General features: G+C 37.3%; 1 protein-coding gene and 1 long non-coding RNA gene across 7 annotated transcripts in view; one reads left to right on the plus strand and one right to left on the minus strand.

Annotated features, from left to right (window-relative positions):
- The window catches only part of LOC103884590, a 63,833-nt gene that overhangs the window by 33,900 nt on the left and 13,600 nt on the right, over window positions 1-16,333 (minus strand). For 3 of the 6 annotated variants that reach the window (XR_004182566.1, XR_004182564.1, XR_004182568.1), the window contains exons 1-2: window positions 8,553-9,653; window positions 6,489-6,590 (exon numbers count right to left, since the gene is read on the minus strand). The exons of 1 other annotated variant lie outside the window; for it this stretch is intronic. This is a non-coding gene — a long non-coding RNA (uncharacterized LOC103884590). Of the gene's footprint in view, window positions 1-6,488; window positions 6,591-8,552; window positions 9,654-16,333 lie in introns of those variants that run through there. 2 more of the 6 variants (XR_004182567.1, XR_004182565.1) reach the window with 1 other exon arrangement.
- Window positions 8,332-13,262, plus strand: FABP2 (fatty acid binding protein 2). The gene is made up of 4 exons (XM_003899128.4): window positions 8,332-8,457; window positions 9,648-9,820; window positions 10,849-10,956; window positions 11,399-13,262. Exons 1-4 carry the CDS (start codon window positions 8,391-8,393, stop codon window positions 11,447-11,449), a joined length of 399 nt encoding a protein of 132 aa, XP_003899177.1. The 5' UTR covers window positions 8,332-8,390; the 3' UTR covers window positions 11,450-13,262.

Genomic DNA, 16,333 nt, shown 5'->3' on the forward strand with positions numbered 1-16,333 from the left:
CATTTAACCTTTTATTTTAAATATTATTTTTGTAAACTTTGCATTTCCAATTAGGTGAAATTTTAAACTTGTTTCAGTTCTTATCCACTTTTTTTTTTTTCCCCCTGAGATGGAGTCTTGCCCTGTCACCCAGGCTGGAGTGCAGTGGCATGGTCTCGACTCACTGCAACCTCCACCTCCCAGGTTCAAGCGATTCTCCTGCCTCAGCCTCCCAAGTAGCTGGGATTACAGGTGCCCGCCACCACGTCCGGCTAATTTTTGTATTTTTAGTAGGGATGTGGCTTCCCCATGTTGGTCAGGCTGGTCTTGAACCCCTGACCTTGTGATCTGCCCACCTCGGCCTCCCAAAGTACTAGGATTACAAGCCTGAGCCACCACGCCCGGCCTCTCCACTCTTTTTAGGTGGAGGGGAGTAAGGGTTGCTTTAAGTTAGGAGGGCCTCCCATTTACCCAACCCATTTGTGTACATTTCTTCCTTCAGAGTTCTTCAAATCAGCATCACCATTGTTAAAGGCCTCCCACATGGCAATAATTGTGCTACACGGTTTTACGAACATGAAGTTTATGTTTGGCTGAATTAACCTCCTTGCTGTGGCACAAGGGGGCCATAGGTGTTTTCACCAATTATGAAGCGGGTTCACTGTGCAATGGCTACCAACTTTTCTGAGTACAATGAGACCAAACACATTCATACATAAATTCCATGAAGTGAATGTATTACTTACAAATAGCAAACAAAAGACAACAGAAGTCTAGGATTCAATATGAACCACTACCACAAGATCAGGAAGGCTACCCAGAGCAGATGGATGGAGTTTTGACCATAAATGCTTCACTTGCACTACAACTGAGGGACCCTAGAAAGCAGCCCACCTTGGGTTTTCTCCCGGGATGTGGTTTGCTGGACACAAGCATTAAAGGCCATTCTGTTTCGAGCAGGGACTATAAGAGCCTGGGCTGTTCTGACCAATGTCACCTGATTATCAGGATATTGCATTCCCAGCATATCATACAGTTATCTTGAGAACTACCAGTAAGAAAAGGAGGAAAATGGCCCTGCACCCTTACAACTGAAGGATCAGGATGTTTGTTGTGACAGAGGCACAGACAGTAGCGACAGAGTGTTCTTGTGAGCCATCTACTAGTTCTCTTGACCAGAGCATGGCACCTGACTGCTTTTCTCTTTCCTTTCAACGGAAACTGTTTCAGAATATTTTGAATATTTTGAGTTTCTGCATCTATAGAGTTGTGGCACATGATCACCGGCAGTGTAGACTCTGCATGGTTAAAGGAAAGAGTTCAGGAGCCCACCAACCCACATTGGAGGAGACCACCTAATCCTCCAGAGAGTGCCACTCCATCTTCCTGGGGTTAGCTCCACATGCAGTAAGGCCATTATGTCTAAGGCCGTCAAGACTTGCAGTCCGAAGATTAGACTTTTGACATGCTGAGAAGCAGCAGTGATCAGAAAAGCCCACACACTCGCTAGGAATTTTTCAATGAAAGCAGCTGAGACGCTTCTTCATATGCTTCGGTAGGGGCTAATATCAAACTCTTTCTTCCCATTTTCTTTACTCATCAGTGCCTGAACCATGAGGCACCATAGATGTATACCTCGTCGGGAGGGTGTATGGGACAGCGGCAAGGGGAGCAGCAGCACAAGAAACAAACAAGACCACTACTTCTGCCTACATAATAACTATTGTCTTGGAGTGTACAATAATTAATAATGTTGACATGGCTGCCCTAAGCATACAGAGATGGTGACCAGAGTAGATGCAGGGACTACAGAGATACAGCCTGATTCTTGCTAATTAGGACTTAAGTGTTGGCTTATGTGCTGTGCTTTTGTTCATTAATAAGCCAGGGCCTCAAAACTGCCTGCTAAGCACAGGTCAAATGTCATGCTGGGGTGCAATTAAACATTCATGTCTAGGAGATGAGAGCTTTTTAGTATGGGAGAAGATGACAACACCTGAAGACCACAAAACACTGTGCAGACCAAAGGGAAGGCCCATCGTCAGCTCATGGTTCTGACCCAGGTGACTGCTGATGTGTTACGGAACCATCAGCCGACAGCAGGTAGATCAAGTTGAGCTGGTGTCCTGCATGAGGGTTGGTCCATTCCATTTGTGCTGCCAATTGTTTCAATAGCGTCTCACGCACCCCACTGGTGAGGAAGGAATTAGCACCCTACATTTACTGGCACCGTTAAACACATACATCTATTACTAAACAGATAAGCCAGACATCAGTTATTAATTACATATAGGAGGATGGTGTAAGCTCCCATAGCAATGTCAATGGTACAATGACATAAAATAAGGGCCAGGATGTGCATTGGGTTTGACAACTAAAAATTCATCTATGACCTTAGTGAGTAGTTTCAGTGGACTGGTGAATATGAAAGCCACGTTGCAGTAGATTGAAGTATTAATGAAGGATAAGCATGTGAAGACAAAAAGTACAGATTATTTTTTCAAGAAGCCTGGCTATAAAGAGAAGGAGAAAGATTGAGTAGGTTCTAGAAATGTCAACAGAATTTAGGTATCTTCATGTCTAATGGGAGAGACTTGATCGTCTTCACATCTCACCTCACCCAAATAAGCAAATAAACAAAAAAGAAAGAGGGGGTGATAAGAAACAGGAAAAAAAAACACACACAAAACCAAAAAAAAAAAAAACTTTACATGTGACACACTATTGCAGTTTCAAGCCTTGCTTTCCCTTGACTGAAACTGTATGTGTTTATCTTTCTGTTTATAATGTGGCACAGTGCCTAGACCATAGTAGGAATTAAAATATATGTTGAAAGAAAAAAGTGGGTTGATATGGTTCGATGTTGTCCCCACCCAAATCTTATGTTGAAATGTAATCCCCAATGTTGGAGGTGAGACCTGGTAAGAGGTGAGTGGCTCATGGGGGCAGATTTCTCATGAATGGTTTACCATTCCATTGACACTGTCCTTGCAATAGTGAGTTTTCATGAAATCTGGTCATTTAAAAGTATGTGGCACTTTCCCCCTCTCGCTTGCTCCTGCTTTTGCCATGTGATGTGCCTGCTCTCCTTTGCCTTCTGCCATGATCGGAAGCTTCCTGAGGCCTCCCCAGAAGTACATGTCACCATGCTTCCTGTATAGCCTACACAATCATGAGCAAATTAAACCTCTTTTCTTTATAAATTACCCTGTCTCAGGTATTTCTTTATAGCAATGCAAAAACAACCTCATACATAAGTGTAACAACTAATAGGAGTAAAGAAAGTAATAGCAGGTAACTCTGTAATTGAGAAGGCATAAATTGAGGGAATTGTTTGATGGTTTATTTCCTCTGTGAAGTAATGTGCAGGTTGTCTGCTGAGGGCAAGCGTAAAAGGCTACAGGAGGGTGATTAAAGGCACAGCCATTGTTGCAAATGTGGAGGAAGCTGATTGAAATACACAGAAGTCTTGCCAGGGAGTGCTGATAATTAGTCTAAGACTAGAAACCATGCAAGCCTAATAGCAGCTAGGTCAGTGCAGGAAAAAGTGAGGGAGTTTTAAAATTGGAAACAGGGTATCAATTGAATAGAGAATTTAAATAAAACAGGAGGGGGCTTTAACTTGAGAGAAAATAGAGGCAACAACTGAGAAAATTTCTCTCCAAGCCAATAACTAATGTGCAGGAGAAAATAAAGGAGCTGAGAGCATGGAAAGCTGTGGTCAGAGTGGCATGTTAAATACAACAGAAGGAGCAGCTTTAATGATGAAAGATCACAGGACACAGCCCTGGATGTAAGTGGATAAAGCATAAAAGAAGTAAAGGTCATTAGATATGAGGGGGCTAAGGAGCTGTGAAGCCAGACTGACAAGTGGCTTATCCACATGGACTTTGAGGTCACCCAGGATGAGGGCAGGACACAGATAATGGTGAGCCAAGTACCAAGATTTTCAGTGATAGATGGTAGATGATAATGCTAGAGGGAGTGGATGGCAGATAACAATGATGAAGTAGGCTGGACCACAGCCAAATGGGAGTGGCCTCAAAAAACAGTATTTTATTTGGAAAAAGGCAGAAACATACTGGTTTGGATGTGGCAGTAGGGAGCTATGATAATGCAAACCCATCTCTTTCTACCTGTGGTATGAGGGGCACAGGAGATGAACAACCTACATTGCTTGAAAGGGACTCATCATTTTGGGAATAAACACAGACTACTAAGAAGGAGTCATAAATCCTTCATGCAAAATCATTCAATGGGCACACGAATCTTCTAAAATGGCTGTTTTCTTAAGCTGTTTTGTTATTAATGAGAATTAGTAAGCCACACTCACCACTCTATGGTAGACATTCTTCCACACACTGCTGTACATTTATAATCTCTTTGAAAGAAAACCAACCAATCATCCCAGATACAAAATCTAAAACCTAATTAAATAGGTCATCATATTTCTAAAATTTAGAGGCTAATCATTAAAACAGAATGAAATAAGCTTTGTCGGCCAACTTTAGAATTCTTTCTCATTCCCCATTCACTGCTAGGGATTTGACAGTAACCTTAAGACTTTCCTATTACCCCTTCTATCTGTCCCTCAAATCCTTCTCTCATACAGCTCTGATAGAGACTTCTATTTTTTGACACACAAAAAGCTAAACAACTTGAGATCAAAGAATAGGATACACAAATTCTGAGATCATTAGAATATGCCTTAAAATGCTATTTCACCATAAGGATATATGAAGAATAATACTCTACAAGCACACTCCCTTCTATTATACAATGGGGTAAAAGGATTTTTTGATCTCTAGAACATTATTCCTTTGAGATGAAATTTTAACACCCTACTGCCCTTGCTAATGATGTCGCTGGACTTCATGATAACAATATTCCTTTGGTTATTATGAATCAGCTGTGTCTTTTATGAGCTACTCTGAGACCTTTTGAAGGTCTCACCTGAGAGAAGAAGGGTTGCCTGACTCAATCTTGGTAGTTCAAGGCAAGAATCTTTGAGCAATCAGCATTCAAGCTGAGACCTGAAGCAGCAGAGGCATGGACATTCAGGGGACTGGGGACTGCAAGAAGTTTAATAGATCTAGATCTTGTAGTACACAGTAGGGAATGGAAAAAGCAACTGGAGATTTAAGTAGTAGCTTTGTAACCCATGCTAAGGATTGTGGTTTGTACTTTCCCTTGGAGGAATGGAATAGGGATCCACAGGAGTTTCTGCTGATTTCCACTTCTTCCAGACCACTCCGTGGGCAATGTTGACTGCAGAGCCCAGAGACAGAGGGTATAGCTATAGCTCTACCTCCATAGCATCTGCATCCACATGCACACATATACTTAGTCCACTTATGACCACGAACTGCAATACTCAAGTCTTTTAATACTATCAAAATGGAAAAGAAAGGGCTGGGTCTGCCCTTAGCTGGTTGGCTCAATCATATCATCAGTAGGAAAGATCTGTAGGGAAACTGGCCCCTAAGTTCTGTTTATTCTTTTCTAGATGGACTACAGATAAGTGATAAAAACTGAGGAGCTAGAGTCGGGGAGCTGAAGAAGGAAAAGTGTAATGTTAAAAATATAATCTGAGCATTAAGGAAAAAAACCCACTGATGCCACTCTACAGAGATTACAGGATGTCCTACCTAATGTTAAATTAGGTCACTGCTACTGATATAAATTTAAGACTGAAAGTTTAACATGCTTATTTTGTTACCAGGCTTGTGTGAGAAGCAGCGTTGTTTGCTTTCCGTTGATCCTATTTGGATCCTTCTGTGAAGCTTAAAGTGGCCATGAGACACAGGTGAGGTCATGGTGAAAATGGTAAGCCATTTTAGTTTCTTCCTGCCAACCTTCCTTCCTGAGTCAGGCACTTTCATTTCAATCGCTATGAGATCACATAGTGGAAAGATGTATTCCCAGAGGGTGATACAGTGCAATACTATCCTTAACAGGCAAATCCAAGGCATAGCCAGTCCCATGTGGATCACTAGTGCAAATCATAAAATACCTAAGTAACTTTTAGGTGACTTTCTCATAAACACCAGAACGACATGAGTTTTCTTAACAAAATATCACAGTGGTTTGAGACCTAGGATGCTTCTAAAACATTGTTATTGCTCCTAGATTTCCTTTGTCAGAGAGTTAGGAGAGAAACAGAGGTTTAATGAGTACCTTTTACTGTAAGTTGTTCAGGTGGGTGCTTTATGGAATTTGTTCATAAAATATGCATATCAGGTATTATTATTATCTTCATTTTATTGATGAGAACACTGAGGCTCAGAGAGGTTGAGTAAGTAATCTGACGAAGATTCTGCAGAGTAAGTATGTTTAGTCAGCACTGAAGCCCAAGTCAACAGGTTTTGTTTCTAAAACATATGTTCTTTTCACTCTACCACATTTCTATTTCAGTGACAGATATACCTATTTTTCTGACCTAGAAAGGAAGATTGGATTCATTCTCCATAGGCTTCTGAGTTCACAAATCACCATAACCAGTCACCTACCTGAAAGACTATTAGTCCTTAGCTTTAAACAAACTTTTCTACTTCCCTCCAAGTTGAAAGTATATTAGGTTGATTGCTCCCAAGTGATAAGGTTTTAATTCTCTGAAAAAAGAGAAAAAAATCACAATGTACCCAATTTTGAAAGTAAAGCTTAAATTATGAATGTAAAGGACTTCCCGTTATGACCTTTGTCCCCAGCTCATAAGTGTGTATGTGTGTTCTTTTTCGTTCCTTTTTTGACATTTAAAAAATTATTTATCTTTTAGAGATGGGGTCTGTCTGTTGCCCAGGCTGGAGTGGACTGGCATGATCACAACTCACTGCAATCTCCAACTCCTGGCTCAAGAGATCTTCCCGCCTTAGCCTCCCCAGTAGCTGGGACTACAGGCATGTGCCATTATACCTGGCTAATTTATTTTATTATAATTTTTAGAGTCAGATCATCACTATGTTGCTTAGGCTGGCCTCAAACTGTTAGTTTCGAACTCCTGGCCTCAAGTATTCTCTTGTCTCAGCCTCTCTAATAGCTGGGATTACAGGCAAGAAACACTGCACCAGGCAACTCTTTTTCTTTTTTAACGAAATAATAGAGTTAGTAGAAAATAGTTTGCTTTTTAAAGTGCTTACTTAATAAAATAAAAAGTGGGCAACTCAAAATAAAAAAAATCAAACAATATCAAAAATGTTTAAAAGATTTTTAAAAATCAAAATATAAAATAATACCAAAATTTAAAAACCAGGATTCTATTCCCCAATGTTCTGTTCAAATCTGTTAGATTTATCTTCCCTTGACCCTAAGTAATATCTTGGGCAAGCCCTAGAGCTTCTTTCCTGACCCTTAGTTAATAAGATGTTATCTGGTCACATTCAATCACAATAATAGACTCATTTTAGTAATAAACATCTTAAGACTAGTAATTAAAACTCTTTACTTCACACCAAGTTTCCTCCCCAAGCTTGGCCTGTTCCAGGTTGGCAGCGTGAAGTAGGGAAAGGAGAGATATGGTGACCTTTTCTTTGTACCTTTCTAGCTACCCTCTATACCCTAAATACACATACATACTGAGCTGTGGCTTCTGACTCTACTGGGTTTGGGGATGAGAGGCAGTGAGACTGAAGCGAAGGAGTGGTTTTAATTAATGGCACAGCTAAAACCGGATTTTGTTCTCTCTGCACATAGCAGATGTTTAAAGCTAATTCTTTTATGCAAGTTTTTATACTATCCAGCCTCATTTGTACCTCTTGAAATTTTGCTCAGTGGCCTATCACCATTCAGGATCAAGACAAAAATTAATGAGCACTTATTGCGTGTCATGCACTGTACCAAGTGCCACGATATTTATCCAAACTCCTGGCAATGCTAAACACAATGCAAAAAGACATATTAGAAAACGAATCTTATTAACTAACTTTTCAACTGTATTTCATCATAAAGTCTTACTTTATAAGATAATTGCTGCTATGAAAAAGAGACAGGTCATGGTCTCATTTCCCAGATGTTATCTGACTTACACTATAAATTATATTAGCTCCAACACAGTGTGCACTTTGAACTTAGAAAAACAATCTTCTGATAGCATGCATTCTAATTCTTGAAATAAGTATGCCCACAAACTGTAGTTGAAGACAGAATAGGTATGCTTCTCATGTTTTAATTCAGTTGAATTTCAGAAGATCTCAGGAATGTACAGAATGAGAATTAACTAATTAAGAATTAATTAATAAGAATTCTTATTAATTAATAAGAATTAATGGCTTGACATAGAGTAGTTAGGTGATTTCCTGAACTTTAAACTTCCACATCACAGTATAGGGTTGGTTCTAAGATAAGAAATATAATAAATTCTTGCCCAAGGACAGACCTGAATCTCTAGTTGCCTGGAGGCTGACTCAACTGAAATCATGGCGTTTAATGGCACTTGGAAGGTACACCGGAGTGAAAACTATGATAAGTTCATGGAAAAAATGGGTAAAGACTTTATTTCTTTGTGGCTTATTCTTTGCTTTCTTACAAACATTTTTCTTTCTAACTCCTAAATCTCTAGGAGATTACAGATAGCTTACGGATAGCTCCTAATGTGGTAGTGAGGATCCAGAAGATGTTCAGAGGAGGGAAATCATATTCTTACTTCTTACATTAGGAAGAATCCACTATCTCACTAATGGAAGAAAAGATTCTTTTAGTGCTGTCCTCTGAAACACACCAAAAAGATCCAGATATGTTTCCTTCACTCTTTAACTGAAAAATGACTTTTTTGTTGTTTACAGTAAGAAAATGGCAGTGTATAATGATAACTTCCAGATTTGAAAATGTTAAATTCTAGGAGATGGAAAAGCAAAGACCATATAAGAAAATAATGGAAAAAGGTTCTCTTAAAATTTATAGCTCTGAATAAGTTAGATTTAATTCTTATTTCTTCTAACTTATAAAAGTTTTGGAATAATCTTGAGAAGCTATGTATTTTCTTCAGGGAGGCTTAATTTAACTGATTTATAAATTGATACCAATACTCTGGCAGCCCATATACTACATAAGATAGGCAAACTAATTTGTGTCATTCCTCTAAAAGAAAAATCTGCATCAATTATAGCTTACAGTTTAGGAATTCTAAGTTTAAATTTATAAAATTTGTAGATTCTTACAGTGATTTTGGCTATAACATTTGCTAATTTTCTCATTTTTGTGTCAGAAATGCCACAAGAAACAAAGAGAATTATGAAGTTCAAAATTTTAAAGCCACTATGAAAAACAAAGGGGCATTTAAGAAAAAAGAATACGGTATATGTAGAATTAAATATGTGCTTCCTCATAAATACATGAATATACATTTTAATCCTTCATTTGATATTTCTAGAACTTAATTTACTTAACACTGAAATGAACAGTTTGTTAATCTTATTAAAGTTGTTCAGCTCTAAGATTCTATAATTCTGTACTGTACTTAATTTTTCTCAAGTTTTGAAAAAACAACTTTAATCAGTTCTCTTGATCTGATTGAAACTGAACTTCTACAGAAGCAATCTGAATGCTCTTGTGCAAAGGCAATGCTACCGAGTTTTCTTCCCACCCTCAAAATAAACAAACAAAACATAACTTGGAAAAATAAACGCTTCCTATGGGATTTGACTTTATTTTCTCCATTGTCTTACCTTTTGCAGGTATTAATTTAATGAAAAGGAAGCTTGCAGCTCATGACAATTTGAAGCTGACAATTACACAAGAAGGAAATAAATTCACAGTCAAAGAATCAAGCACTTTTCGAAACATTGAAGTTGTTTTTGAACTTGGTGTCACCTTTAATTACAACCTAGCAGACGGAACTGAACTCAGTGTAAGAATTTTTTTATGAGCAATGCATTCTTGATTTTTCTACCCAATATTAAAATGATCTCTGCTCTATTTCATTGGTTGGTTTAATTAATGCAGGTCTCCTTCATTTACTGAAGAAGCCAATGAAGTTTGTCTATGTTATATATTGCACAAATTGGCAGGGTTATCTAAGTATTATACTTTTATTTTTATACGCATCTGTGAAGAATCTGAATTGAACAATAAGAATTAGAAAAAATATCTTTTGAATGACTGAGTATAGACCTATTCATAAAAAAAATCAAAACTGTGTTTTTAAACAGTACAGCAACAGAAGCTTTTAGAGTTAATATGTAACTTAACTGTAATAGCAATTAAATATGTTGAAATAATAAAAGAAATGGACAAATGAACAAATGAGTGAGTTACCAAATGGCAAGCTTTGATGTAGTGCAAGTCATTGAGAGTGTACCTTTTCATGTTTAAGATAACACATTTTAGGAAGTCATTATTTTCAACAAATTTTTTAAAAACTTTTTTAGCCTCAACATTTTTCTATTTAAATTACATATGTTTGTAATGACAATTTAACTACTGAATGTTTTATCAGTTATGCCTTTCTTTAATTAGTTCCACAATCACACAAATTAAAACAAGCACAGAGTTGTTAACCTCTCTATGAAACTTATTAACCATGTTAATAAGTTAACCATGACTATATTTCTGGATATGTAACATGAAAGATTCAGAAAGAAGCCCTGCTCATCTGCCTTAAAATTCAGCATATGGAAATTATTTAAGAAAACAAGCATAATGGTTATCAACACATACTCTGTAGCCCAATGGTCTAGGTTCAATCCTGACTGTGACTTTAGGTGAATCACTGGGCCATTTTACAGTCTCCTCTTCTGTAAAGTAGGATAATAGTATCAATTTCATAGGGTCACCATGAAAATTAAATGAAAAAGTGTGTCTACAGAACTCAGAACAGTGCCTGACATGTGTAAGACCCTAATAAATGCCATTATTGTTATCATCATTATTATGTAGGGGACCTGGAGCCTTGAGGGAAATAAACTTATTGGAAAATTCAAACGGACAGACAATGGAAATGAACTGAATACTGTCCGAGAAATTATAGGCGATGAACTAGTCCAGGTGAGTTGTAACATTTATAGCTATTTTCAAAAGGCAAAAATTACTACAAAACAATAATTTTTATCACTGCTGAGCTAGATCTTCAGTAAACAGACTACTTCTTTTCTCATAAATCTTACTGATTTAAAAAATATTGTATAGCTATTTTCTGATGCCTATTTACTAAAGAGAACTTATATATGTCAAATGATCAATGCCTATTTTAACTGAAAATGTAAACGACTACAAACCAACAAGCGTTTTAAAATGGCTGTATCCTATATCTGTATAAAATCTTGCTATCAAGTACAAGAAAAAATAGTATAAACTCATACTCATATAATATATATAATATAAAAATAGTATAAACTCATATAGTATAAAACTATAATAATACCAATATTTTTCTTAATTTAGATGTAAATCTTAAAGATAAATTCTTCTGTTTGTTAACACCTTTCAGACTTACGTATATGAAGGAGTAGAGGCCAAGAGGATCTTTAAAAAGGACTGAACATTATTCTTGGAGCACAGCCCAAAATACAAATTGGACAGAAGATCTATATTGTACCAGAACTGTTTCTTTCACCCCATCAAGTATAAGGTTACTGACTGGTCCTTTTATAAACATTGGTATATTTCCATTCGTGCCAAAGCAAAAGAAGTAAAAGCTAATTAGGATTTAATTTGTTTTATATTCTCTAAGACATATATTTACTAAAAGAATTTGTGACATTTTAAAAAACAAAAATAAATATTGTGTCCATGTTGCTTTATATGTAGCCTTGCTTTTTAAAACAAAAACTATGTGAATATGAATTGACAGATTGTTTTGGTAGAGAGAGGGTCTTCCTCTGTCTCTCAGGCTGGAATGTAGTGGAGAGATCATAGCTCGCTGTAACCTCAAACTTTTGGACTCATGCAATCTTCCTGCCTCAGCCTTCTGAGCAGCTAGGACTATGGGTACACTTCACCATGCCCAGCTAATTTTTGTTTTCTTTCCTTTTCATTTTTTTTTTTTAAGAGATGGGGTCTTGCTATATTGCCCAGGCTGGTCTTGAATCCCTGGCCTCAAGTGATCCTCCTGCCTCAGCCTATCAAGTTGCTTTTTTTCTTTACATTTGATAAACTGAAAACATAGGTTGCATATGACTCTTTAACATCTTGCACTGGTTGTGAATAATTTTCTGGCACTGGTTGTAAGTAATATCTATTATTATAAAAATAATATATGCTCAACCAGAAAACTTAGAAATAAGAAACATAAATGTAAAATAAGTATTTCCATAACTCATAATCCAGAGATAATTGTCATTCTGATTTTTACAGATATCCTCCCAGTCCTCTTCCCTGGGGATAGATATTTCCCAATACATACCACTTTGAATAGGATGACAGGAAATAAATGATGTACTAAGTTAAATTAAATTATTGTATTACATTTTTCTACATATCAGTGATTCTCAGGCTTGGTTGAAAATCAGGATCATCTGAGCAACTTAAACAGTTTCTGCATTCTTAATCTCCACTGTTATTCTATTCTATCAGAATCGCTAATAGAACCAAGAATTCTAGAAAATTTCCTGGTGATTCTGATGCAGCCTGTCCACTAACTAGTCTTTGAGAACAATGGAGATATCAGTTATCAATGTTACTTTTAACCACCCCCTTTCTTTTTTGTTGTTGTGGTGGTTTTCTTCACATAAACATATACACTGCCAATTTTCCAGGGCTCAAAAAATTTCCTTTTATTCATATTTTCACATGACATACTATTTTATGTGCTTCATGTAATTGTATTTTAGCAGGGCATATATTAGGGGATGGAGAGAGGGGTCAAATTTTTAAGCATTTGCAGCTGCAACTCTGGACTTTTGACAAATTCTTTTTGACGCTGATGCAGATAACTGTTTAACATTTACATAGCTCTTACTACTTGCCCCACACTGTTCTAAGCAGTATATACATATGACACATACATTAAAATGTAGGAAGAAAAATGTTTGAGTACCTGATGAAAATGAATAGATTAGACAGTGTGTAATATTTGAAAGTTGATACTGTGTTTTCTCACTTAAAAGTGGGAGCTAAATAATGTATACACATGGACACACCAGAGTGTAGAATAATAGACTCTGGAGACTTGGAAGAGTTGCAGGGTTGGCCAGGGGGCAGGGTGAGGGATGAGGACTTACTTAATGGGTACAATGTACATTATTCAGGGGGCGATGGTTACAGCCCAGACTTTACCACTATGCAATATACCCATGTCACAAAACTATACTTGTACTCCTCAAATTTATACAAAAAAAAAACCCTTAAATCTATGTTCATTTTATAATTTCATAAAAATCCTCACATAGGAAATAGTAATTATTCAGATTTTCACATGCTTCTCTTCATAAAAGCTCCATATGCTTCTATCCCTCTAATCTTATGTGTCTACCATATATGAATCAGGAAAAGGTAGGTATTAATCTCACTGGAGAGAGACAAAGGCACAAAGAAGTTTATTATCTTGTCTAATATTGTACAAAGTCCATGATGAACAGAAGAATTAAATGTAGGTCTTGACTTTCAGCCTAGATCATTATTATCTATGCTATTACTCAGCCTGTTATAAACAAAAATATATTAAGAAAAAAAAATGTGCTTAATTCCTCAGTGGCACCCAAGAATAGCACTCTAAATGAGTCAGGTCAGACTGTAAAATAACGGTACTCAGTGATTAGACACTTATCTATTTCTAGTCTCATTGCAGACTTACTTTTTTCACCATTTATATCCTTTCTAGAATTAAATTTCCACTATGTATTAGTATTGGAGAGCAGCCTATTATTTGTTAAGTGACTTCCATTTCAATAACCCTTTTTTGGGAAAACTAACCCTGTCGTTACACCACCACGGTTGGCCAAAAGAGGGTCCCTGACCCAAGAGCAGCCAATCGACCACAATTGGGCCAGATCATGAGTTCTGTGTAGAAGGAAAAAAAACAACTAACTGAACCCACAAGAACCTCTTTTTAGGGAGTTTGAATTTGAGAAGTACAGAGTTAGTAGTTGATAGGAAGGAAAAAAGCTTAAGGAGGACAAATAGAGCAAACAGTAATTAGAAGTCCTGAGTACCTGAAACTATGAACAAGCAGAAACCATAGGGTAAACAGCAGAATGTTGGGGCAGTCAGAAGCAGTTGGAGTAGTAGAAGCTGAAATATTTACACATGCAATACGGTATCTGGGATTTGCTTCAAATTGCTTTCTCCCCAATCAAGGGTTGGGGAGGAAGATTGATACAAGTTGGCAATTCTTGCAGCTGTTGCAAAGTGCCTGACACATAACCCATGATAGGTTCACTGAATAGGAACATAGGAATTCATTATACTCATCTCTGTAGTACTTTTGTATGTATTTGAGATTTTCCATAACAAGAAGTTAAAAATATAGTATTTACATACACATATAACTCCAGAATCCAGCCACTTTCCATCACTTCCACTGCTATCACCTTAGTATGAGACACCATTATCTTTTTCCTGGATTATTGTTATAACTCTCTAAAAAGCCTACAAACTTCTACCTTCCCCACTCCATCCCTTTAGTCTCTTTTTCTACACAGCAGCCAGAAGGATCCTAAATCTGATACGTCACTTCTCTGTTCAAACTGCTGCAATGGCTCCCATTTTCACTCAGAGGAAAAAGCCAATGTTCTTACAATGACCTGTAAGACCCTGAATGATCAGATCCCCTGTTACCTATCCAACACATGGTCCTGTTTTTCATGAAATATCTGGGGGAAGCGTGTTTAAAGCAGAGGAAACACCCTGGAGCAAAGACACCAAGGCAGTAGCAAGCCTCATAAATTTGAAGAAAACAGCCTGGAAAGAGTCCCCAAGATCACCCAGAGCTGACCAAAAACAAGACCAATGTTCAGGAAATACAGGCTGATTCAGCTTTCCTAAAATTTAGGAATGATATAGTGAAAGAGACTGGGTTTTAGAATCACAGACTTGCCCAAATTCTTGTCTTCCCATTTACTGACTAAAATTCAAGTTCTGATTCTCAATTTTTCTCATTTGAAAAATGGGGAGAACATAATGATTTTCTGAGCTTGTTGCTAACTGAGGTATTATGTATAAAACATCGAGTGTAATGCCCAGCACACACCTGGTACTCAAATGTAACACAAACATGTACCCTTCTCTTGTAGAGAAAACGGGGCAAAGTATATCCTGAGCAGATGGGAAAACTCGTTTCTTAAAATACCTCTCATGGAGTCTGCGTAAGAGAGTGAGCCTTGGTCTGGTAGATGAGAATACTTAGATCCGGTCCAGTCTGAGACATAACTAGCTGGGGACCTTGGGAGAGCCTCTTCATCTCTTTGGAATGTAATCATCTTTAAAATGAGAGGATTGAACTAGATCTCTAAATTTTCTTTCAGTGCTAAGATTCTATGATGTCTCAATAACATTTAGTGATTCCTTCCTTTCTTAAGCAGCCCTTTTGGTACGGGTCACAGGGGACAGGGCATTAGAATAATGGAAGGTAGAATGGGAAGAGGGAAATATTTACATTATAAAGTATGGTTGGTTTCATGGGTGTATGGCTTATGCAGGCTCAGAGGGCTCGGTGCTCGGTTTAATGCTCTTCTCTTACTGTCCTAAAATTCTCAATACTTTTTGAACAACTTTTGCATTTTCATTTTACACAGGGCCCTGAAAATTATGTGGCTGGTCCTATTTCTATGGATTGATTATTAATAAGTACAAAAGATATTTTCCTATGAGGAACTAGAGAGCATGGCAGTAAGATATCTCTAGGTACCTAAAGAGGGGTGGATGGATGGAAAAGATAGTTGCCTGGGATAAAATGGAAATGAGATAAAGTTATGTGGGGATGGGGAGGGGAAAAAGGAGATAGATGGTCACTTCAACATTATAAAGTGCTTCTTTACCTTTTGCTACTTGCTTTCTCTAAACTATAGTATTAGAATGCCATCTGCTGGCCAAGGATACACTCTTTCAGAGGTTTCCAATGCAGTCTCTGCTGCATTTGTGTCTAGAGAGTGTTCCAGAAGGTCTGATATACCATATTCTATACTTTAAAATGATAATTATTAAATGTTTCTTCAGTTCCAAACTCCATATTAAACAAAGCTAATACAAAGACTCCTCTTGAACTGATCCACTAAAACTGCTTTCATTTATTGAACAAAAAATAATTTTAAAAAAGCACTATGTGCCAGGCAGAAAGTATTTAATGATGAACACTATTGGTAGAGATACTTAGGTCATTAAGAATTTCCTCAAATGGATACAAATTCTCAGCCTCATCTTGGGTCTGAATCAAAGTACCAAGAATAGCATCATCATCTTCAGCATTGGATGGTCATCTAGAGTAGGG

Source organism: Papio anubis, chromosome 3 (genome assembly GCF_008728515.1).
Source record: "Papio anubis isolate 15944 chromosome 3, Panubis1.0, whole genome shotgun sequence".
In the NCBI taxonomy this organism is placed as follows: Eukaryota; Metazoa; Chordata; class Mammalia; order Primates; family Cercopithecidae; genus Papio; species Papio anubis.

Excerpts from the sequence above, each read along its gene's own strand:
- FABP2 (XM_003899128.4), top strand. The coding sequence starts at position 8,391 with ATGGCGTTTAATGGCACTTGGAAGGTACACCGGAGTGAAAACTATGAT. Across the intron at positions 9,821-10,848 it reads CAGACGGAACTGAACTCAGT|GGGACCTGGAGCCTTGAGGG; the intron begins GTAAGAATTTTT and ends ATTATTATGTAG. Across the intron at positions 10,957-11,398 it reads TAGGCGATGAACTAGTCCAG|ACTTACGTATATGAAGGAGT; the intron begins GTGAGTTGTAAC and ends AACACCTTTCAG.